The sequence below is a fragment of the Mus caroli genome, chromosome 8 (genome assembly GCF_900094665.2).
Source record: "Mus caroli chromosome 8, CAROLI_EIJ_v1.1, whole genome shotgun sequence".
NCBI lineage: Eukaryota > Metazoa > Chordata > Mammalia > Rodentia > Muridae > Mus > Mus caroli.
In genome coordinates, this window is record NC_034577.1 from 1,531,780 (window position 1) to 1,555,866 (window position 24,087).

At 37.5% G+C, this 24,087-nt stretch overlaps 1 protein-coding gene across 1 annotated transcript in view; it reads right to left on the minus strand.

Annotated features, from left to right (window-relative positions):
• Positions 1 to 2,647: 2,647 nt before the first annotated feature.
• Shcbp1 (SHC binding and spindle associated 1) overlaps positions 2,648 to 24,087 on the minus strand; it is a 46,089-nt gene continuing 24,649 nt past the window's right edge. The window contains exons 5-13 of the mRNA XM_021170314.1: positions 20,358 to 20,450; positions 16,081 to 16,314; positions 15,820 to 15,988; positions 15,236 to 15,356; positions 10,982 to 11,113; positions 8,381 to 8,499; positions 6,403 to 6,489; positions 5,932 to 6,073; positions 2,648 to 3,070 (exon numbers count right to left, since the gene is read on the minus strand). Of these exons, the coding sequence (XP_021025973.1) occupies positions 2,757 to 3,070; positions 5,932 to 6,073; positions 6,403 to 6,489; positions 8,381 to 8,499; positions 10,982 to 11,113; positions 15,236 to 15,356; positions 15,820 to 15,988; positions 16,081 to 16,314; positions 20,358 to 20,450 (1,411 nt within the window). The 3' untranslated portion in view covers positions 2,648 to 2,756. The remainder of the gene's footprint in view (positions 3,071 to 5,931; positions 6,074 to 6,402; positions 6,490 to 8,380; positions 8,500 to 10,981; positions 11,114 to 15,235; positions 15,357 to 15,819; positions 15,989 to 16,080; positions 16,315 to 20,357; positions 20,451 to 24,087) is intronic.

Consider the following 24,087-nt stretch of genomic DNA (forward strand, 5'->3'; position numbering starts at 1 on the left):
ATTGTTGCTTCCTTTTATTTTTGTTGTTAGAGTTGGTGTTCTGTTTTTGTGGCTATCTTCCTTTAGGTTTGTTGAGGGATTACCTTCTTGCTCTTTCTATGACGTTGTTTCCGTCCTTGTATTGGTTTTTTTCTGTTATTATCCTTTGAAGTGCTGGATTCGTGGAAAGATAATATGTGAATTTGGTTTTATCGTGGAATACTTTGGTTTCTCCATCTATGNTAATTGAGAGTTTGGCTGGGTATAGTAGCCTGGGCTGGAAATTGTGTTCTTTTAGTTTCTGTATAACATCTGTCCAGGCCCTTCTGGCTTTCATAGTCTATGGTGAAAAATCCAGTGTAATTCTGACAGGCTTGCCTTTATATGTTACTTGACCCAGGTGCTGGTCAGACCGGAAGAGGCTTGTGGCCCTACTCAGGCCGGGTTTCTGCCTCCCCAACCAAAGCAGTCTCAGGTCCCGCACAATTGGACTGGAGCATAAGCTGTGTTCCACTCACCAGAATTCTCAAAATCCTGTGGCGGGTGTCGTGGGTAGCTGGCAGGTGTCAGCCGACCTTGTGCCCTAGCTATCCCGGTGCTGGTCAGACTGGAAGAGTCTTGTGGCCCTACTCAGTCCGGTTTTCAAAACAGAAATTCTTATACTGAATTTCAAGGAAAATGTTAATTTTATTATCTTAAATGTGATATTATATTACCAATTTTCCTGTCATATATTATTTTTGGTAGCAGACCACCACAACAGGAGGAACTGTGATAAATATATTATATATTTTGTGTCCCTAATCCTCAGCCCACCACTGGGCTACTATATTTCAAAATTGGTCTTTATTTGTGCTACCCTAGTAATTTGGAGCCTTCATATGCCAAACAAGAAAGACCTAGTTTTGTGTTTAAACTGTCTTGTTCCACATTTATCCCTCGATTCAATCTCATCAAATTAGGTTACTCTGAGCTTTCACCCTGTGATGTATAAATCCCCAAGTCTCACAATATCTTACTGATTTTGGACTACCTAGATGAGGGCAATGTTGACCTAGCTCATGAAACTTTACCTGTGGGAAGAGGTTTTGAGAGGTTTTAACTGATGAGCAGAGGAATAAGGAACATTTCAAACAACAGTTTTATTAAATTTCCAGATGCCTAAAATGGAGTCAGGGACAAACTGTTAACTGCAACACACTTTTGAATACTTAAAAAGTTTTACATGCATTTAAATGACATAAAGAAGAGTCCTTAACCTGCTGCCTGAGCCCTAACCCCTAACCCTAACAACTCTATCACTAACCCTAAAACAACCCTAACCTTAACCCCTAATCTTTAGGACATTAATGACTAATTTTAAATCAGCCTGAGGTATAACATTATTGTCTTAACTAGAAAAGTTGGGGAGGCAAGAAAGGGAGACCAACAGGAGGGGTGGAGAGTGAAAAAGAATTAGAATATAGTTACTTTCTTATTAATAATTTATATTCAATAGTGGCTCTGAACACATTTGTTTCATACCTGTAACCTAGTTTTTCTTTTTTGATGACAATACATTTCAATATAAAAATGTGTCCCATTCAAACTAGTTATGGTGGTATGTGTTTTTAATATCAGCACATGGGAGGCAGAGGTAGGCAGGTCAAGATGAATCTGAGTCCAGCATGGTTTACACACTGAGCTTCTGGACAGCAACTGCTATATCTACTATAACAAACACACAAAGGAACACCTGGCACCTAATGCATGCTATTCTCACATCTTGCATTTCCTTTCTCTTTCATTTTCAATGCTGAAGGGTATTTACAAGAAAAAAAGTACTAGCAGACTCAATATGGCAGAGTGAAGAAGAGATTTTTCTAGACAAGAAATCTCCATTGGTTTTATTTTGGGGAGGGAAGCAGGGAGAGCTGGGTATTGTACCTTGGGCATTGGGCCTTGGACATGTTAGACAAATGCTCTACTACTGAACTACTGTGGGACCCCAGATATGGGGATCCCCACTCTAGTCCAGGGACAGGATGCACCCACTAACACAAGAATCCTTCTTGATGAAAGACGCACGAGGCTTTATTGGCAGAGCTCTAGGCCGACACGTACCTCACATAGGAGGCAGGGAAGTCGACCCTGGGGCTCGGAAGCTAGGGATTTTTATAGAAGCAAAGGGTTAGGGGGTATGAGGAATTTTAGCAAAGGTACGGGATTGGCTCATTAAAACATTAACAGAAAGATTACATGTCAGCAAAAAGGGGCATCAGGACTTTGTTCCGGTGGGCTTGGGGCTTATCTTTGTTCACATAACAACCAGTTGATGTATGACTTTACCTGGCGCCAAAGGGTAACAGACAGAGGGGAGGTTCCGGCCAGATGGTGTTGACTCAGATAATATAGCCCTGTTTGTCCTTGCATACCTTTCCATCTTTACAGTCAAGATGTTCTTAGGAATGCCTTAACAACAGCTCTGCCCTGGCATGCCTGGGCCTGTTCTGCTTTGTTCTCAGCCCCAGGCCAGGGCCGCTGGCTCCTAGACAACTCACAAGTTACAATATTTCATCTTCCTTCACTATATCTACAGTCATATTTTATGTTTTTTGTGGCTTTCTTACAAAGGTGTGCTTTGTATGTAATACATGTAGATAGAAATAAATCCACATTTCACACAAGCTTAATCAAGTACACTTTATATAATACACAGCCATGAAGCAAAGTATATAAGCAGCATACTTAAGACGTGTTCAAAATACAGTATTTTGTGAGTATTGATATTATTGTAGCTAGTAAAGAAATGTGCCAAAACTCCCTTTGCCATTCCACTTAAACTGGTTCCCCATAATTTCAATAAACATCTCCTGTGACATTATGTTGTCATCAGCTTGTGTGATCCCAAGTTCACTCAGTCTTTTCTTCATCCGGCCTTTTTGCATGGAAATAGCAAGTAGTTCATTTATAATTTCACAGTTTCCCTTAGCTTGTTCATTAAAGTCAGCTGTGGCATAAGGCTCCATTTTGCTAGCCACACACTGAAGCATTTCTTCCAGATCTAATCCTTCAGTGACATCTGCCTCTTTATTTTTCTGAACCATATTGTCTGAGGAAACAAATTATAATGAAGTTAAATATACAGTTTAAACAAACAAGGAGATATTTATAATACAGTCTTTTAGATTCAAGTATTTTCTGCCAAGAGTTTATAGAATTTCTTTACTATAAGAACCTCAATGAGTAGCTACTTAGATCTTCTTGCAAAGTTTCATTAATAGGGTCATTAATTTTAAACTTTGTTTACCTTCTTCATCCTAAAATCTCAGCCACTGGACAGATATTTTCCTAGATATTTACTATCTGCTAAGCTATGTACTGGGAGCTAGTTGTTAAACTCATAATCTACCAGCTAGTTCCCATCCTCAAGAGTTGTACTACTCTCAGCCGGGTGTGGTGGCGCACGCCTTTAATCCCAGCACTTGGGAGGCAGAGGCAGGCGGATTTCTGAGTTCGAGGCCAGCCTGGTCTACAGAGTGAGTTCCAGGACAGCCAGGGCTACACAGAGAAACCCTGTCTTGAAAAACCAAATTAAAAAAAAAACCAAAAAACGAGTTGTACTCTCATGCTGGTGGCCTGCCCTGGCCTCCTGGGGTTTGGAGTTGAGGTGGAACAGAGTTGGATGATCTCCAGCTCTGTAACTCTGGGGGTGAGAAGCTGATGGCTTCTGCAAACTTAACACTCTCTTGCTTATTTTCTGGATGAAAACCACTGGCTTCCTTTTGCTCTAACTCTCTGTGCTTGAACAAGTGCTGGACAATTATGAAAAGGATTTATTGCTAGTGCTTTTGTCTCTGGCCAGTCAGCTAAGAAGCCTCTCACTGGCTAGAAAGCTCATTACCTCTTTTTGAACCAGAGAGAGAAGAACGGAAAGGAAAAAAGCCACTCACACAGACAACACACACACCAGGTGAGGTGGAAACTAGTTATACCATCTGTCTTTATTACTTTCAGCTTTTTTTTTTTTTTTTTTTTTTTTTGGTTTTTCGAGACAGGGTTTCTCTGTGTAGCCCTGGCTGTCCTGGCACTCACTTTGTAGACCAGGCTGGCCTCGAACTCAGAAATCCGCCTGCCTCTGCCTCCCGAGTGCTGGGACTAAAGGCGTGCGCCACCACGCCCGGCAGCTTTTTTTTTTTTCATAGCTTTTTAGACAAGAAGTTCTTTATATAAGAATTACCTCATAGATAAAATGTTACATGAAAGGGGAATTACAGAGAAGTATTAATAATAAGTACAAAGCACTGTTTCACATTGTAAGCTCATCATAAGTTCAAAGCAAGTCTTTACATGACCTTGCCTTATCATAGTGCACACTTGTGGCTTCATCCTTGCACCGGAATGTTTTTGCTTTAACACAAATTTCTCCCAAGCATATATGGTTTTTTAGTGTAATTATAAAAGCTCATTGTATTGCTTATTATGCAACTCTTACTTACTAATTATAAGAAGTGGGCTTATTTTATTCTTGATTCTAATTTTATTACATATTTCTAGTAAAACAAATAAAACCATCTTAAAACTTTCTTTCTAAAATTATTTGAATCAAATGAGGAATTCTATCATTAATTCATCTAAACAGTATTAATGAAAGTTCACCTTTATGTTGATCTGCAGGAAATCTGCTCAACAGGGTAGGTTAATGCCCAGGAATCCTTAGGCTATATAATAGTGACAGGAAAGGTATATCAGCTGCAAGAAGCAATCCTGAGAAGAAGTGTCTAGGGACCTTGCCTCTCAGAGCTCATCCATGCAAAAATGGTGGGTTACCTTGAGAAAGGTCATCTGCTAGCCTTAGCCTTTCCTAGATAGCTCCTGACACTCTCATGATTGCTAAATGCAAAAATATTTTGTTATTATCGTCCAATGTGATTATTATCTTTTAATGTGATTAAGTCTATTTAGGCAAGTCTTTTGTTTTTGTTTTTCCTAGCTGGTTGCTGAAGATTCAAAGCATAAGAAATTAGCTTGAATCTGTGTATCTTAATCAATGGGGCAACAGAATGATTCCAGCCAAGACAGAGCTTAGTCCTAAGATCTATACCACGGACTCTGCAGACGAATGACACGAGTAGCATTGGGCGTAGACTCGTCCTCCAGAGCTTTAAAGGTAAGGCTCTGTTCAACACACGTCTCAGTTGTTCTCTGCTCTGTCCTGAGTGGAAGGGCTCCTGAAGGATGACAAGGCCTATTCTTTAAACCACTGCAAATTTCCACAGCCATACTAAGACTTTTTACTTCTTTAGGTCTTATATTTAAAAGTGATTTACACATCAGTGGCTTGAGATTTACAAATTTCCACTGTGTGTGCTTACCTTTTCTGTCAGGAAAAGTGGTAACTGAGAGAAACTTACATTTACCAATGAAAAGTAAATGCAAAAGAAACCTCAAATTTAGAAAATTCATTTCCTACTTCTATCCTCCACAAATATCTACAGAAGTCATTTAGTTTTATACACAAGAAGCCAAGAAGACTTATTGAACCACACTGAAGCTCCAAATGAACAGATCAACAAGCTAAATTTGAAAGTATTTTCTATGCTTAGATTCAATAATTGCTTCACCATTCTCTCTGACCTTGTTCTATCTCTATGACCAAGCATACTCAAATTTCTTTCTCTCTTTTTTTTTGAAAAGTGATCTCTGGCTCTTTGTAGTTAAGTATAACTTTGACCTTCAATCCTCCTGCTTCTAACTCCCAAATGTTGGGACTGAAACTACAGTTTTGTGCATGTTAGGCCAGCAGTCTACAAGCTGAACTATATCCCTAGACTTTCAGCAATATTTTTGAGGGAGAAAACCAAAGTCCTCATCAGAATTTGGTGCTGAAATAGAGTAAACTATATCTATTTTTATATTCAATTAATAAATACATTTACATCCCTTAAAATTAAATTACTAAATATAGCATACCATTAATTTCATCTTGTGTATTTTCCTGTAGATCACAGAAAATTGTAGGCTTCACCAAGACAACACCATAACCTTCATTATTGTGTATGACGTTATTTATCATCGATATTTTGGGAATATCATAATGTTCATCAAGGAAGTCCTGTGACATTGAAAACAAATGTCGTAAGGAATTGTCATATTAAACATATGTTTCATCAATTCTCTACCCTTTCCCACACTATTTCTAAAAATAAAATTAAAAAAGCTATGCTTATTAGTAAGTTGTAGCAGTGTTTTTATTTCTGTAGATCTGAAGATAACAAAAGCTTTTTAGGAAATTTTTAATCATTATTAGTGTTATTAAAATTTAAACAATGTTTATACTTTACAAAAAATGAACAGAGCACAACATAAGAACGAAATAAATATAACTTTTTAGGGGTGAAATCATTCTAACCTTTAGAAAAATATGTTTCAGCCAATACCTACCTTAATGAGGATTCCTTCCTTACAGTGATGGATTCCATTGTCAGTCAGGGTACATTTACTTCCAGGATATATTTCTATACCAGCACCCTATAAAATATGAGGTAAAGCTTTAAAAAGTCAAACCAGGGGCAGGAGAGATGGCTCATCAGTTAAGACCACTGGCTACTATTCTAGAGGACCCAGGGTTCAATTCCTAGCACCCATATGGTGGCTCACAAAATCATGAGCCTAATTCCAGGGAATCTGACACCCTCTTCTGGCCCTTCCCCATGAGCACCAGGAACATATGTGGTGCACAGACACAGAAGCAGGCAAAACACTCCTATACAAACAAATATTTTAAAAAGAAAAGATAAAAAAGAAAAGCTTTTCCTTCCTTCCTTCCTATTTATTTATATTGGGGATGTCTGTGAATGTACAAACGTGAGTGTACATATTTAAAATCTCTCTGGAAGATCTGTACTTGGCACTACATGAGAGCTTGCACCCGCACAAACCCTAGTCCTAGAACATTCCTGGCAAACTTGGGAGTTCTTACTTTTGATTATGGCTAGCCATGATAAAAAGGAACCAAGATTTGGGTGAGTTGTCTGCTCTCTTGGGTAGCAAGGTCAAAATAACTTTGGTAAGTAGACCCTTTCCCAGCCCCAATTAATTTTGTGTAATGATTGAATAAAAGTAACTGGAGTGAACCACGTCATGGTGAGTCTTCTAGGAAGGCTGGGCCACTCTGCTGCTTCTGCAAATCATCTTGGTGAGCTTCTCTCTCTACTGTGGCACCCACAACCAATGCTAATCAATACTCCTCTTCCATAGTTTTGGTTCCCATGGACCAAGCTCAGGTTTTCAGGTTTTGCAGCAAGTGTCACTGATCAGCTAGACTAACTGAGCTCCACAGCCAGTGAAACCCTACTTCAAAAAAATACTGTAAAAGTAATTGAGGAAGACACTCACTGCCAACTACTATCTTACATATGCATGTGTACTTAAGCATACATGTACACAAACAAACACACATGCACACTACACTGAACAGAGATGCATACTAGCACACACATAAAATTACACATACACTCCCTTATAAAGACATACATATACATATATAAGGAGTAAAGAGTGCCACACTTAATGATTACATGTTTTCATTCTAGACAAATCAACTTTTTGATTATATTAATAAATTATTTAACAATTTTGTTGAAATATAGAGTTATTCAAAATGATCATTGTCTCAATCATTAGTCAGACACAAGTATTTAAACATACAAGCCTAAGACAGTTCATGCCCTAAACCACATATGTATATAAGCAGCAGTACATGGATATAGAAGGTTTAAAAAAGGAAACACAAGAAGTTGGGAGGGAAAGTAGTAGAGAAGTAGGGGAAGAATTGGAGAGGGGAAAGGAGGTGGATATGTGTATTCATGTGTGAAATTCTTAAGCACTTACAGTAATAGCTTCAATGGTTAGAAACTTATTTACAAAGTTATGAGCTTATAAAAAGATTTTAAAATTATATGTTATATGTGTAGGTCTGTGTGTAGGAATGTGAGAATTTGACTACAGGTGCCCAGAGTTCACAAAAAGGATGTCAGAATCTCTGGAGCTAAAGTCACAAGTAGATGTTAGTATGCTAACATGGGTACTGGGAACTGAATCTGGGTCTTTTTAAAGTGCAGTATATGCTCTTAATCACTGAACAACTTCTTCAGTTTCACAAAGTATAATCTTAAGAGTCTATACTTTTTAAGGCTTACCATTGAGAACACTAGATAATCAATTCTATTCTCAATAGCCTGTTTATAAGATGCTAGAGTGCTCGTATGTTTAATGACGACCTACATTTTAGGTGACTAGGAGATAGTAAGTGTCTGATTTTCACTGAAGAAATAATAGATTTACATCTTGGTATCATATTTGATTGATTTATTTCAAACTTAAATACCATAATTACTTTTTTCCAAAGATAAACCAATACCTTGGCACCATATACATCTGAGTTTTTCATGAAAAGTTCTGCTGATGTGCGCACTGTGACTCCTGTGGTTTCACATTGTAGTACACAGTTTTCCAATGTGGTCTTGCCATGGTGAATGACTGTAACAAAAATATTAACTATTTTAAGTAATATATCAATATCAGAAACAGTTTAAAGCTAGCATTAGACATTGTGATAATTCTTTATAAAAATGTCTCAACCCCAAAGACTTAACTTTTGATGCACTTTGCAGCCAAGCTAATAATATATGTTGAGATCGGTTAAGATTAGGCACTTAACCTATCCTGTTGTGTATTCAGCTGCTTACATTTAATAGGTGTGTTGGTCACTGGTGTATTGCTGTGAAGAGATATCATGACCAAGACAACTCTTATGAGGAGAAGCATTTAAAGTGTATGTGTGAGAGTAACAGTTTTAGAGGGTAAGATCATTATCATCACAGTGGGGAACATGGTAGTGGATAGGCAGACATGGTGCTGAAAAAGTACCAGAGATTTTTACATCCTGGTCAGCAACCAGCAGACAGAGAATGAGACTCAGTCTGGTGTGGAAATTTTGAAATCTATAAGCCCACCTCTGAAACCACACCTTCTCCAACAAGTCCACACCCCCTAATCTTTCCCAATAATCCACCAACTGGGAACCAAACACTCAAATGTATGAGCCAATTTGGGGCCATTCTCATTTAAACCACCACCTTGGCCTTTAAGAGAACAGTGTAACCAACTTGTTTTGAACTTATATAATCAGCTTTTACAACTTAAGTGAATGTATAGCTTAACCATAAGTTATACACTACGCCATGTCTCTCACCATACAATGTATTATGTTTATGTGTGTGATGTGGTAATAATTTGCTGAAAGCAGCCAACTGGCTGACAGCAACCTTAAAAACAAAACCCACCATAAAATTTGAAAGCAACACATGGGTAAAAACATGACACGCTATGGGCAGTAATAAAAACATAAAGCTTAAATTCTATGATCTCTTGGGAATTCCAAATTTAAACAATTAGGCCAAACCTTTTCCTAGAGCTGACAGGCTTCCTGCTGAGGTGAGTAAACTCAAAATCTGCACGTCATTGTTTGCATACTGATGATAAAGATTTGCTTTTTCAGTACCTACTCTCAATAATCAAGCACATATGGTCCTCAAGTCATTAAGAAAAAAACCCAGGAAGTAAAAGATGAATGATTTTTTTATTCAATAAAGATTTAATATAAAGGATAAAATGATTTTTATATAAGGAAATCTAGAAAGTTTATTAAAGTTAAAATTAAAGTTAATATGGCTGATATTTCCAAAACTGAATGGAAAAGGAGAAAGTTTGTAACAAACTGTGATGGTATAGATCATAACTAGATAATAGGATATTTTTCAGAGGTATCATTTAAATGTTGGTACACGTTACAAACTCATAAAATATATAGCAGTATATATTTTTAACTATTTCCTAAAAACTAAAGGTTACATTTTTAATAATAAATGACTGGCTTAGTGGGTAAAGCATTTGCCAAAACATGAGGACCTAAGTTTAAATACCCAGAACTGTGGTAAAGCCTGGTATAGTAGTGCATACACACAATCCCAGTGATCCTAGAGTGAGATGAGAGGTGGATACAGGAGAAGCCCCAGAAGCTCTCAGGCTAGCCATCCTGACATTAACTGCAGTTAACAGGTACAATGTCTTGGTCACTTTTTGTGTGTCTATAACAAAATACCTGATACACGATTCTAGTATCTGCAAACTAGGAACAGCAAGGTATCTGATAAGATTTTCCCAGATATGTTACAATGTGGAGAGGCATAAGGAAAAGAAATTGCATGCAGAAGGTGTACATGTACTAGCAAGGAAGAAAGAGTACAAAGGTATCATGTTCATCCTTTTTTTTTTTTAAGATTTATTTATTATTATACATAAGTACACTGTAGCTGACTTCAGATGCAGCAGAAGAGGGCATCAGCTCTCATTATGGGTGGTTGTGAGCCACCATATGGTTGCTGGGATTTGAACTCAGGACCTTTGGTAGAACAGTGTTCTTACCCGCTGAGCAATCTCACCAGCCCCGTATCATGTTCATTCTTATAAAACCTTACTCCCTGGAAACTAATCTGCTCCTATGAAACCTATATTAATCCATTCCTGAGACTAGAACCCCTGTAATCTAATTAGCTACTACTAGGTCCCACCTCTAAAGGGTTCCACAACTTTAACACTGTTATACTTGTGCAAGATATGGTGAGATTTGCCTATAAAGCCAAGGCTCTAGAGGCTGAGACAGGATGACTATTTGCTATAATTCCAGGACAGCTAGTTCAGAGTGAGAACTTCTCTCAAAAACAAGAACAAACAAACAAACAAACAAACAAACAACAACAAACAGTAACAGAAAAGAAACTGATAAGTTTCCAAGAATAAAACAAGTTATAAAACTTTGATGCTTCCTAAATTGTCATGCTATATGAGTTATTAATCTGCCTCCCATATATTCAATTACATTAAATTTTAACTTTCATGCACAGTCAACTTTTCTCTCAAAGCTCAAAACAAAAAATACAACAAACATCCAGATACTTACTTAAGATTCCTTCCACAGAATCATGCTGAATAAATTTTATGCCTGAAATTTTAACATCCATACCCGTGCAATCCACAAAAGTATCTCCTTTGCCCCTCTTTTCTATGACAATGTCATCTGGTAGGCCATATCCTAAGGAAGATAGTAAAATCACTTAGGAAGAATGAAGACAAACATCTACATACAAACATATTAAGACAATCTAACTGCCTACCACCTGATGAATGAACAATGAGAATGAAGCACATATCACAGTGGAGTTCTATAAAACCATAAGAAAGGAAGATAGTAAATTTGCAGGAAAATGGATAGAAATAGAAAGTGTTACACTGAGTAGAGTAGCCTAGGCCTACAAAGGGAAACCCAATTTTTTTCCTTAAATACATAACTTCAAAATTTAATTTTTTAAAAAAAATTTGAATTTAATTCTTTATAGAGGCAAGGAAGATTTCATGGTCAGAGGGAGCACTAAAGGAGGAGGCAGTTAAATACAAGGACATGAAAGTGGGGGCCTAGGCATGAAAGGGTTTGGGCAGGGATATAGGGGTACTGGGAAGATAGGGAATGGGGAAAGAAAACTGAGGATAAAAAAAGCTATATGGAAACCTATTACTTTAATGATGATGATGATAGTAATACAAAATAATTATAGGAATTTAAATAAGAAAAAAAGAAGCTTTTAAATAAGAGTCCAATACAAGAGGTATACTATCTCATGACTTGTAGGCCAGAACAATTTCAGAAGTCAATAAAAGAACATAGGCTATTGTCATTGCTCTTAGTCACCTACCAGAACTTGAGAGTAAAATACTTTTGGTGTAGGACACAAAGAAAGAGGTAGGAACTGTGCAGAAAATGCCCTCTATGCTGGCTAAGGTTCACAATACCAGAAGGTGCTATCCAGGCTGCCAAGAAAGAATCTTATCAACAGTCTCACCTAATTGTAGATCACGCATGTGATAAAACACACCTGCCAAACAGGATATGCTCATTAATATAATGGTAGAATGACTATTTTGGGAATAACTAATTGCTTTGTAAATGGACATGAAGGCAACTCCTGTGGATAGATTACTTACCTGGTACTCTAAACCTGGTCAAAATTATATGACCGAGGAGCTCATGGTCCCAAGGGAAGAACATACTACCTCTGTCTATAAAAACGAACATGTTGTCCAACTGCCTTCTTTTTTAAAATATGTATGTATGTATGTATGTATGTATGTATGTATTTATTTATTTATATGTAAGTACACTGTAGCTGTCTTCAGACACTCCAGAAGAGAGCATCAGATTTCGTTACGGATGGTTGTGAGCCACCATGTGATTGCTGGGATTTGAACTCAGGACCTTTGGAAGAGCAGTCGGCGATCTTAACTGTTGAGCCATCTCACCAGCCCTGTCCAACTGCCTTCTAAACATGTTTTTAGCCTTTGCAGAGGGAGACATACCTTGTCAAAGTGCTGAGTGACTGATAAGCGACATCTATATCACCTGAATAACCACTATCCAAAGCCCAGGAGATATCACAGAAGTCAGGGGACAACAAAAGTTAACAATCAGAACATTGTGAAGAGTATTAAGAAATGCTGCCATCCAGCTATACCAGGGCCATTGCAGCCATGGAAAAACAGAATTTATAGATGCCTATACAAGACTAAGCCTTTCAGTTTTTCATCGCGCATAGATAAGGTGTCCATGAGACTTTATTCCTTCCTGAGGAGCTGATGACTGCTAATGGATGCTGGAGAGGATAGGGGTGGGTTTCATTAGGGTTTTATGTAGGAAAAAGTGGTTCAAATAAAAGGAAATGATAGAAGGTAATGAATGAGTGAGGATGAATAAAATTATAACACATAGTATTTGTGAAACTGTCAAGAAAAAAATGTTAATAGTTACCTCTTTTATTTATTTATTTACTTTTAATTTTAATTTATTGATTTTTCAAGACAGGGTTTCTTTGTATAGTGCTGGCTGTCCTGGAACTCAATTTGTAGACCAGGTTGGCCTCGAACTCAGAAATCCGCCTGCCTCTGCCTCCCAAGTATGGGGATTAAAGGCAGGTGCCACCACTGCCCGGCCCTCTTTTAATTTTTAAGAGTACTAATAAAGCCAAAGCAACACTGAGTTTAAAAAAAAAAGTATCACCATTTACCAAAACCAGTATGGTGTTGGTTTGTGTACATGTACACACACACATGTAGGGCATGTAGATCAATGGAACATAAGATCCAGATATAAACCCATGCAGCTACAATCACTTTATTTGTGACAAAGATTCCAAAAATAGACAGTCTCTTTAACAAAGTGTGTTTGGAAAAAGATATATGCATGTAGGAGAATGAAATTAGATGACCCCTTATCACACACACACACACACACACACACACAGAGAGAGAGAGAGAGAGAGAGAGAGAGAGAGAGAGAGAGAGAGAGAGAAAACCAATCCCAAATTGATCAAATATTTGAACATAAGCCCCCAAACTCTGAAACTGTTAGAGAAATAAACAGGGAAGGCTTCAAGATCTATGCATAAATAAGGACTCTATGTATTTAGGAGATAAGACCAACAAACAATAAATTTGACCTAATGGAACTAAAAATCATCTGTACAGCAAAGGACCTTAATTGAGGGAAAATGTATCCTTTAGAATTGTAGAAAATATTTTCCAGCTATACATTCAACAGATAGTTAATATATAGAATAGAAAAAGGACTCAAAGTACTAAAAGAAAACAAGAAACCCAATAAAAAAAAGCCATAGAAACTGAATAGAGAGTATTCAAAGAAGTAGTACAAATGGCCAACAAATATCTTTAGTCTTTAACATTCTTAGACATTAGGAAAAGGCAAATTAAAACTACCATGAGATTTCATTGCCATAGTCAAATGGCCATCCTTAAGAAAATAAATGATACCAAATGCTGGTGAAAGATGTGGAGAATTCTTATGCACTATTAGTAGTAATGTAATATGGACTATGGAAATCAGTGAAGAAGATTTTCTTAATATGCTAAAAATAGAACTAACATGACCCTGCTATACCAGTCCTGGACATATACTCAAAGAGCTCTCTAAACCTACTAAGGAGATACTTGCTCATTTATATTTATTTCTGTTCCAGTAGGGAACAAAATACCCATGAAAGGAGTTACAGAGACAAAGTTTGGAGCTAAGACAAAAGGATGGACTATCCAGAGAATACTGAACCCGGGGATCCATCCCATGATCTGTCACCAAACCCAGACATTATTGCATATGCCAGAAAGATTTTGCTGAAGGGACCCTGTTATAGCTGTCTCATATGAGGCTATGCCAGTGCCTGGCAAATACAGAAGTGGATGCTCACAGTCATCTATAGGATGGAACACAGGGCCCCCAATGGAGAAGCTAGAGAAAGCACACAAGGAGCTGAAGCGGTCTGCAACCCTATAGGTGGAACAACAATATGAACTAACCAGTACCCCCAGAGTTCTTGACTCTAGCTGCATATGTAGCAGAAGATGGCCTAGTCAGCCATCAGTGGGAAGAGAGGCCCCGTGGTATTGCAAACTTTATATGCCTCAGTACAGGGGAATGCCAGGGCCAAGAAGTAGGAGTGGGTGGGTAGGGGAGGAGGGGGAGAGTATAGGGAACTTTCGGGATAGCATTTGAAATGTATATAAAGAAAATATCTAATAAAATAAAAAACAGAAACAAACAAAAAAGAATCAGAATAGATATGCATCAACTAATGATGGATAACAAAATTGCTGTACTTATACACACTACATATATAATGGTACATATATACAATTATAAAAGAAGAGATGAAATTATAAAGTTCACAGGTAAGTGGAAGTAGAAAATATTAAGTGAGGTAATCCAGATTGAGAAAGTCAAATACCTCATTTTCTTTCTTATATGTGTATCTTAGTTTCTAAATTTTTATGTATTTGTATGTATAAGAGAGGAGATGTATGTATTTGTCATTAAACTAGAAAAGGAAGAATGAGAGAAAGAAAAAGCTTTAAGGGAGAGAGGTGTGAGAAATAATAGAACACATGTGATATGAAAGTAGAAGGAAAATTGGGGATCAAAGGTTTGACACTTATAGGGAATAAGGAGAAAGTGACAGGCACAGGTTGTTGAGAGGGTAAAACAAAACCAAAAATGAAATCAGATGGGTTGATTCATTCTTGGCGCTAATCACGATCACTAACTTACTGTTTACTTGCTACAAATGAACGTTTGGTTATGATCTTCCATACTCACCTTCCAACTCAATGGAGTCAGCTATGGAACAGGTGCCATGAACTACATAATGGCCAGGACAAATAATGACAGTGTCACCATCATAGCAGGCATTTATACCAGACAACAGATCACTATGGAACTAGAAAACAACAGCATATTGTAAAATTACATCCCCCAAAGCCACTTAGGTAGAACTTCAAGTGCCTTTATGTATCTCATGAAAATTAATCAAAGCCGGGCGATGGTGCATGATGTGATTCAGCACTCCGGAGGCAGAGGCAGGCGGATTTCTGAGTTCGAGGCCAGCCTGGTCTACAGAGTGAGTTCCAGGACAGCCAGGGCTACACAGAGAAACACTGTCTCAAAAAACAAACAAACAAAAAATTGAAACTTTGTCTTTTTTATTGTGCTCTTAGCCCAGTTGTGTGCTTGTCACTGAAGTGACAGGCAGCTAACAACATGTGTTATCATTGAAGAACAGTGCTCTTACAATTTGAATCTCACAGAAAACCAGCTCCAGAAAGTTCTTATAATTATTTGGAGAACAGGTAAAAATCTGGAGTGAATCAAAACTAGTCATTTGGAGCAATAACTTCTTTTACCTTAATTTCTGTTTCTTCTTTGCAAGACTCCTCATAAAACCTGTCCTTGAATAGAGACCGAAGTAGACCTGTCTTCATTGTGGAGGAAACCACATGGATGACCTTCTGGCCATTTTGACGAGTACCCTTTCCTTGGATATTAGAGTTCTTCTGATAACCAAAAACATATCTTTAAAAAAATCAAGAAGACCCATCAGTTCTCACTAAGATAGCTAGAAAGATGACATGCTAAATAATTAAGAACAACAAAATTTCACATACCTTAACAAAGGATTTTCAATGAGCTTTAGCTTTTGTTTCAACTGTTCAATTTCTGAATACAAATTTAACCCTTCCACCATGGAGATATTTTCCTGCTCAGAGTCAGAATTACAATTTGACAAACTGCTTCTCAGATTTAAAAATTTCCTGTAACTGTCTTCACATTGAGACAACAGATTGTGGTAGTCAACAATAAGTCCTGAGGGAACTCGATCTTCAAGTATGTCATAATACCTGAAAGTTTAAAAGGGAATTGAAATCCATTACCTTTTCTCGTATATTTTCCTAGCATTCTCAGGAAGCTTCTTATTCCCTTTCCCTGGCTTTACCTCACCCTTCCCCACCAGCTGCAAACTCATAATCCTAATTCTAGAGCTGTGCTCATGAACCGCCTTCACTTAATAACCTTCTTCCTGGTACTAGCTATACACTTGTGGTTTAGGAGCCATGTTTCCCAAGTCCAATTAAACAGCTCATCTACCTGCTATGTCTGGCCTTGCTCTAGAGGCACATCTCTAGGCTTAGCCTAATCTAAAGAAGGCCAGATTCACACATCAGACACACAACCAAAGAAAGAAGTCCACTTGCCCAGGTCAAACTGTAAAAAACAAAAACATGAAAGGCCAAAATAGCATGTCTCCCATCAAACCACTGGTCCTACAGAAGTGCTCTCTAATGAGAACTTCCTAGATGAACTTAGAATTTAGACAAATATTCATAAATTTCATAAAAAATTTAAAGGCACAAACATTTGATTGATCTCCAAGAGGATAACAATAAATACTTGAGTAACAGACAAGAAAATATATTTAAATATACAGCTTAATGAAGATAATTTGAGATTTGAAAACAATTCAACAAGGAGAACATTTAAGAGAATATAAGTCAAAGTGAAGGTGGAAAGAAAAAACTCAGTATTCCAATTAAAGAACTTAGAGAAAAGCCTTACAATTATATGAATCAAGCAGTAGACTGGATAGCAAGACTCTCAGATACAGAGCAGTTCTAGAAAAAAAATAAGCTAAGAAATGATTATTATTTTTAATCAAAGAGTTAAAAAAAAAACAAAACTCAGAAATGTGGGATACCCTCAAAATTTGAAATTATAGGCAAAGAAGAAGAACAACCTAAAGGCAAAGGCATGAATCAGATCTTCAACATCACTGAAGAAAACTTTTCCAGACTGAGAAAGGACACAATCATATACATAGGAAGCACAAAGAACTCCAACTACTCAAAACCAGAAAGTTAAACACTCTACCGCATATCATAGTCAAAAAACTATACAGGACAAAGAAAAACTATAGTAAGCTAGAAGAGAGGCGACATAAATGACATAAAGGAAAGCACTCCAGAATCACATTTGATTTCCCAGTGGAAGCCCTGAAGGAAGAGGCAAAAGAAGTAAACGCTTAAGTTCTAAAGGACCACAACTGCCAACTCAGATTGTACCCAGAAAATAATTTTCTGCTGTAGTTGAATGATTAAAACAAAACAGAACAAAACAAAAACTCCATGATCCAAAATGGCATAAAAGAATTCATATACAACAGTAATAAAAAACTTTAATACAAAACATAAAACAATCCCATTATCCTATCTAAACATCCATTATCCTATCTAAACATTTAAAAATAAAATTGATACAAATAAAACTCTGGTAAATGTATAAACTTATAGACGCTAAACAACTCATTACTGAATGGCAAACTGGTCAAAGAAATAAAAGTATCCCTGAAACTAAGTAAGAACAAAAGAACAACACCATAAAACCTCTGAGACACATTAGAAGCAGTTCTAGGAGAGAACTTTATAGCTCCAAGGACCAACATTAGAAAATCAGAAAGAGCACAAATAAATGACTTAATGATACAAGTCTTCATGATTATTTGCTTAATGATTAATAATTATGAAATAATAAAAACAATAATTACTTAATAATTCAAGATGTAGAAAATAGCAAAAACTTAAAGTAGCAATTAATAAGATAGAGAAAAAAACCAATACAAAGTATTAATGTATCAAGAGTTAGTTCTTTGAGAAGATAAACAGACCTCCATCCTAACTCAACAAAGAAAAAGAGTTAGATTTAAAAAAATGTAAAAAGTATTTAGATATAGCCAATGGGTAAATGGTAATGAAAAAAAAAAGAAAATAAATATAAAACTTAAGTACACTATTACTGTCATTACATATACTTTTTTATTGGTTATTTTATTTATTTACATTTCAAAGTTTCCCCTCCACAAACCCCCATCCCATCCCTACTCACTCTGCCTCTCTGAGGGTACTTCCCTACCCACCCACCCACTCCCACCTCATAGCCCTAGCATCCCACTACGCTGGGGCACTGAGCCTCCACAAGACCAAGGGCCTCCCCGCCCACTGATGCCAGATTAGGCAATCTTCTGCTACATATGCAGTTGGAGCCATGGGTCCTCCATGTGTACTCTTTGGTTGGTGGTTTAGTCCCTGGGAACTCTAAGGGGTCTGGTTAGTTGATATTGTTGTTCTTCCTATGGGGTTGCAATCCCCTTCAGCTCCTTCATTCCTTCCCCTAATTCTTCCATTGGGGTGCCCATGCTCAGTCTAATGGTTGGTTGTGAGCACCTGTATCCAAAAATTTCAACCCAGAATTGTTCCTGATTAAGGAAATGCAAGGACAAAGAGTGGAGCAGAGACTGAAGGAACTGCCATCCAGAGACTGCCCCACCTGGAGACCCATCCCATCTGCTGACACCAAACCCAGATACTATTGCTAATGCCAAGAAGCACTTGCTGACAGGAGCCTGGCATAGCTGTTCCCTGAGAGGCTCTCCCAGTGCCTGACCAATAGATATATATTTTAAATAACTGTTTTATTTCTCACTTAAAAATATACTAAGTAGCCCCAGACCAGAGGTTTTAACCATAACTTAACATCATACTCACCTGTGGAGCACCTAAAAATGTAAACGCCCTGGCTCCTAATCAGAACAATTAAGTTGGTCTCTAGAACACAAATGCTCTTTCTAAATTTCTCTACAGAAACTAATATATATTAAATGTTAAGAACTATTGCCTTAGCTATTTTGGAGAAGAGTTTTGTTGTTTTAAATCAGTAATGCTCTGATTAAGATGGGAGAAGAAAACCATATCAAATTATAGTGACTGAGTAGGGCATCAGATACCATTGCAGATGGTTATGAGGCACCAGGTGATTGTGGGGATTGAACTCAGGACCTCTGAAGAGTAGTCAGTGTTCCTAGTCACTAAGCCATCTCTCCAGCCCCTCAATAATATTTTAAAGAAAACAAATTTCTTGGCTTTTCAAATATTAGGAGACACTAGAAAAGAACGGACTTGCTGTTCTTTAGTTAACCCATATGCATCTAAAGATAACCTGCAAATCCACTTTTCAAACACAAAAACTAAACCATAGCTGACTGAAACATAAGATCAACCAAGCTATAAAGACCAGGCTCAAATTTAAAAATAAGTCTCTTAGCATTTCTGCAACCATGTTAATTAGCTTTTTAAAAAATTATATGGATACTCCATAGTTTGGAAATAATAAATTCATATTTCAGATCCCCACATTTTGGTAAAGTGTATTTTGAATTAGAAAGGAAAACATACAAACTATAAAATAAAGACTATGGTTTGATCATATACTGTTTGTAGGGAGGAAATGGCCAAGATCAGGAGAGATAATTCTGGAATAGAAAACTTAGGGTTCCTCAGATACAGCTACCTTGCTACTGATAACCACGTCCTTTTAGAGGGGAAAGCCAAGTTCCGAGGAGTTAAACCCATAACTCTTTTGGCTCTAGCCCCGGTCCTCCTCTGGATTTTGCCACATCAGCCACTGGACAAGGACACAGAACTAGAGTTACCTGCTCGCCCCCATTTCCATTGGGGGATGCTGAGGAAGCTTTGGATTGATCTAGCTCCTAACAATTCAGATTTACAAGCATTTAACCTAGATACTCTTAAAACTCATTTAAATGTAGTTTATAAATATAGCATGGCATGGGGGCACCCCTATTATCAGAATATTTGGGAAACTAAGAGAAGATAATCACAAGTTCAAACCCAGGTTGGGCTATAGGAAGATTCTATCTCAAAACAAAACAGAACACACACACACACACACACACACACACACACACACACACACACACACAGTACAGGTGTCTGTTTTATCTCACAAGGTTTATTTAATAACTTGTCACACATGCACAATTTGTACACCAATCTACTTCTGTGCGTCTATCACATCAGTAGTAAATACTTACAATCTCAGTCGAGGTTCAACACATCTGACAAAATAATCATACTCATCCTCCTCTTCCTCATCCCAACTCCTCCAGATGTGTTTGTAGAAAAATCTGAAAGGAAGCTTAATATTAATAAAATTCATTCACTGGCTCAGAAGGGTGGATACTGGGATTTAAATATGTCTATCATAGGCTTATGTGGGTGAACACGTGGTCCAGGGCAGGTGGCAATGTTTGGAAAGATGTTTAGGAGATAAAATCTTATATAAAGAAATACTGAGTACACAGTTTTAACTCAGCTGTGCCTGTTGTTATTTCTCTGCATCCATACTGGCTGTACAAGTTTTGGGGATGGCATCGTACTACCTTCCTTACTATGATGGCATACACAGTCCCTGGGGCAGTAAGCTAAAAGAAATTCTTTTTTCAGTGAGTTGCTTTAGTTTGTGTATTTTGTCTTAACAGCAGGATATAAAACTTTAGATTTATTTCATAACAGCCTTTGTGTTAGCAGCTAGAATTTCCCACCTACCAACACACTGAGTACACATCATATTATAAGACATATCAATGTTGGGTATTTGCTACAGTGGATACTCATGAGTCACACAAAATAAAACCTTCAAATAAGTTAGTTTCTCTACAATATTGTAACACTGCTATTAGGGTGATATCTTTTTTTTTGTTGTTGTTGTTTGTTTTGTTTTTGTTTTAAGAGGGGCTAGTGTAGTGTTCTGTAGACTAAGATGGCTTTGAACTCCTAATCCTCCTGCCTCAGGAGTGCTGGGATTATAGGTGTGGGTCACCATTCCTACCAAGATTTTCATTGGATTACAACTATCTATTATTAACCATCAATAACTTAACAGATGGCAGTGCCATTTATTTAGGTAGTAAAGAAAGAAATTAGGATTTAAAGTTGTGCTTTAAATGTATTTCAGATGACATGCTGATTTGAGTTATAAATGAGTAATGTCCAGTGGATAGATCAATATAGCCTTTTCACCCTTCCAGAGACAAGGGGTAAAAAATGGAGATATAAATCTGGTTTTTCTTTGTTTTTGTTTTTTTGTTTTTTTTCCCAGAGACAGGGTTTCTCTGTATAGTCCTGGCTGTCCTGGAACTCACTTTGTAGACCAGGCTGGCCGTGAACTCAGAAATTCACCTGCCTCTGCCTCTGAGTGCTGGGATCAAAGACGTGCACCACCAAGCCCAGCTGAGATATAAATCTGGAACTTACTGATAAAATTTATTGCTTTTTATTAAAGCAGTAAAAGAGATGATGCAGGAACTTAATATAAAGCATTAGCTCCCAGCCACATCTACACATTAGTGTATCCTGGTATATACTTTTAAGAATTATATTTCCTAGCTGGATGGTGGTGCATACCTTTAATCTCAGTACTCTGGAGGCAAAGTAAGTAGATCTCTATGAATTTGAGGCTAGCCTGGTCTACATACTGAGTCCTAGGTCCCAGGGTTACATAGTGAGTACATCTTAAACAAACAAACAAACAAACAACAACAAAATTAATCTAAATCAATAAATCAGGATCTCAGAGGGGAAGACAACATCCATAATTTCTTTAAAACTACCTAGATGTTTTAACATATTTTTGAAAGATTTCAAGGCCGGAGCACCTGGGTGAGCCATCTTGTGTCCCGGATCCCTCAGAGACTAGTCTGCGCAGATGAGAGTGTGGACTACAGAAGCAACACAGCTTCTGGGACAGGCCCTGTTTCGGGCCTTCATCTTCAGCCAGGAGGCAGGTTCGAATGCCAGATATCTGTGCACCTTCCCTGCAAGAGGAGAGCTTGACTGCAGAGAGTACTCTGACCACTGAAAATCAGGAGAGAGCTGGACTCCCAGGTCTGCTGACAGAGGCTAACAGAATCACAGGAGGAATAAGCTCCAACCAGAGACAACTATAACAACTAACTCCAGAGATTACCAGATGGCGAAAGGCAAATGTAAGAATTTTACTAACAGAAACCAAGATCACTCACCATCATCAGAACCCAGCACTTCCACCTCAGCAAGTCCTGGATACCCCAACACACCCGAAAAGCAAGACTCGGATTTAATATCTCATGATGCTGGTAGAGGATATCAAGAAGGACTTTAATAATGCAGTTAAAGAAATACAGGAGAACACTGCTAAAGAGGTAGAAGTTCTTAAAGAAATACAGGAAAACACCACCAAACAGGTGATGGAATTGAACAAAACCATACAACCTAAAAAGGGAAGTAGACTCAATAAAGAAAACCCAAAGTGAGACAAAGCTGGAGATAGAAAACCTAGGAAAGAAATTTGGAACTATAGATGCGAGCATCAGAAACAGAATACAAGAGATGGAAGAGAGAATCTCAGGTGCAGAAGATTCCATAGAGAACATGGGCACAACAATCAAAGAAAATGCAAAATGCAAAAATCCTAACTCAAAACATCCAGGAAATCCAGGACACAATGAGAAGACCAAACCTACAGATAATAGGAGTAGATGAGAATGAAGATTCTCAACTTAAAGGGCCAGCAAATATCTTCAACAAAATTATAGAAGAAAACTTCCCCAATGTAAAGAAAGAGATGGCCATGAACATACAAGAAGCCTACAGTACTCCAAATAGACTGGACCAGAAAAGAAATTCCTCCCGACACACAATAATCAGAACAACAAACGCACTAAATAAAGATAGAATATTAAAAGCAGTAAGGGGGGAAAGGTCAATTGACATATAAAGGCAGGCCTATTAGAATTACACCAGACTTCTCACCAGAAACTATGAAAGCCAGAAGATCCTGGACAGATGTTATGCAGACTCTAAGAGAACACAAATGCCAGCCCAGGGTACTATACACAGCAAAACTCTCAATTACCATAGATGGAGAAACCAAAGTATTCCATGATAAAACCAAATTCACACAATATCTTTCCATGAATCCAGCCCTTCAAAGGATAATAAAGGGAAAACAACAACACAAGGACAGAAATTACACCCTAGAAAAAGCAAGAAAGTAATCCTTCAACAAACCTAAAAGAAGACAGCCACAAGAACAGAATCCCAACTTTAACAACAAAAAAAACCAGGAAGCAACAGTTTTCTTCAATTTTTCTTAACATCAATGAACTCAATTCCCCAATAAAAAGACATAGACTAATAGACTGGCTACACAAACAGGACCCAACATTTGTTGCTTACAGGAAACCCACCTCAGGAAAAAGAACAGATACTATCTCAGAGTGAAAGGCTGGAAAACAATTTTCCAAGCAAATGGTACGAAGAATCAAGCTGGAGTAGCCATTCTAATATTGAATAAAATTGACTTCTAACCCAAAGTTATCAAAAAAGACAAAGAGGGGCACTTCATACTCATCAAAGGTAAAATCTACCAAGATGAACTCTCAATTCTGAATATATATGCTCCAAATACAAGGGCAGCCACATTCATTAAAGAAACTTTAGAAAAGCTCAAAGCACACATTGCACCCCACACAATAATAGTGTGAGACTTCAACACACCACTCTCACCAATAGGCAGATCCTGGAAACAGAAACTAAACAAAGACACATGAACACTAACAGAAGTTATGAAACAAATGGATTTAATAGTTATCTACAGAACAATTTACCCTAAAACAAAAAAATATACCTTTTTCTCAGCAAGCTCCTCATGGTACCTCCTCCAAAATTGACCATATAATTGGTCACAAAACAGGTCTCTACAGATACAAAAATATTGAAATT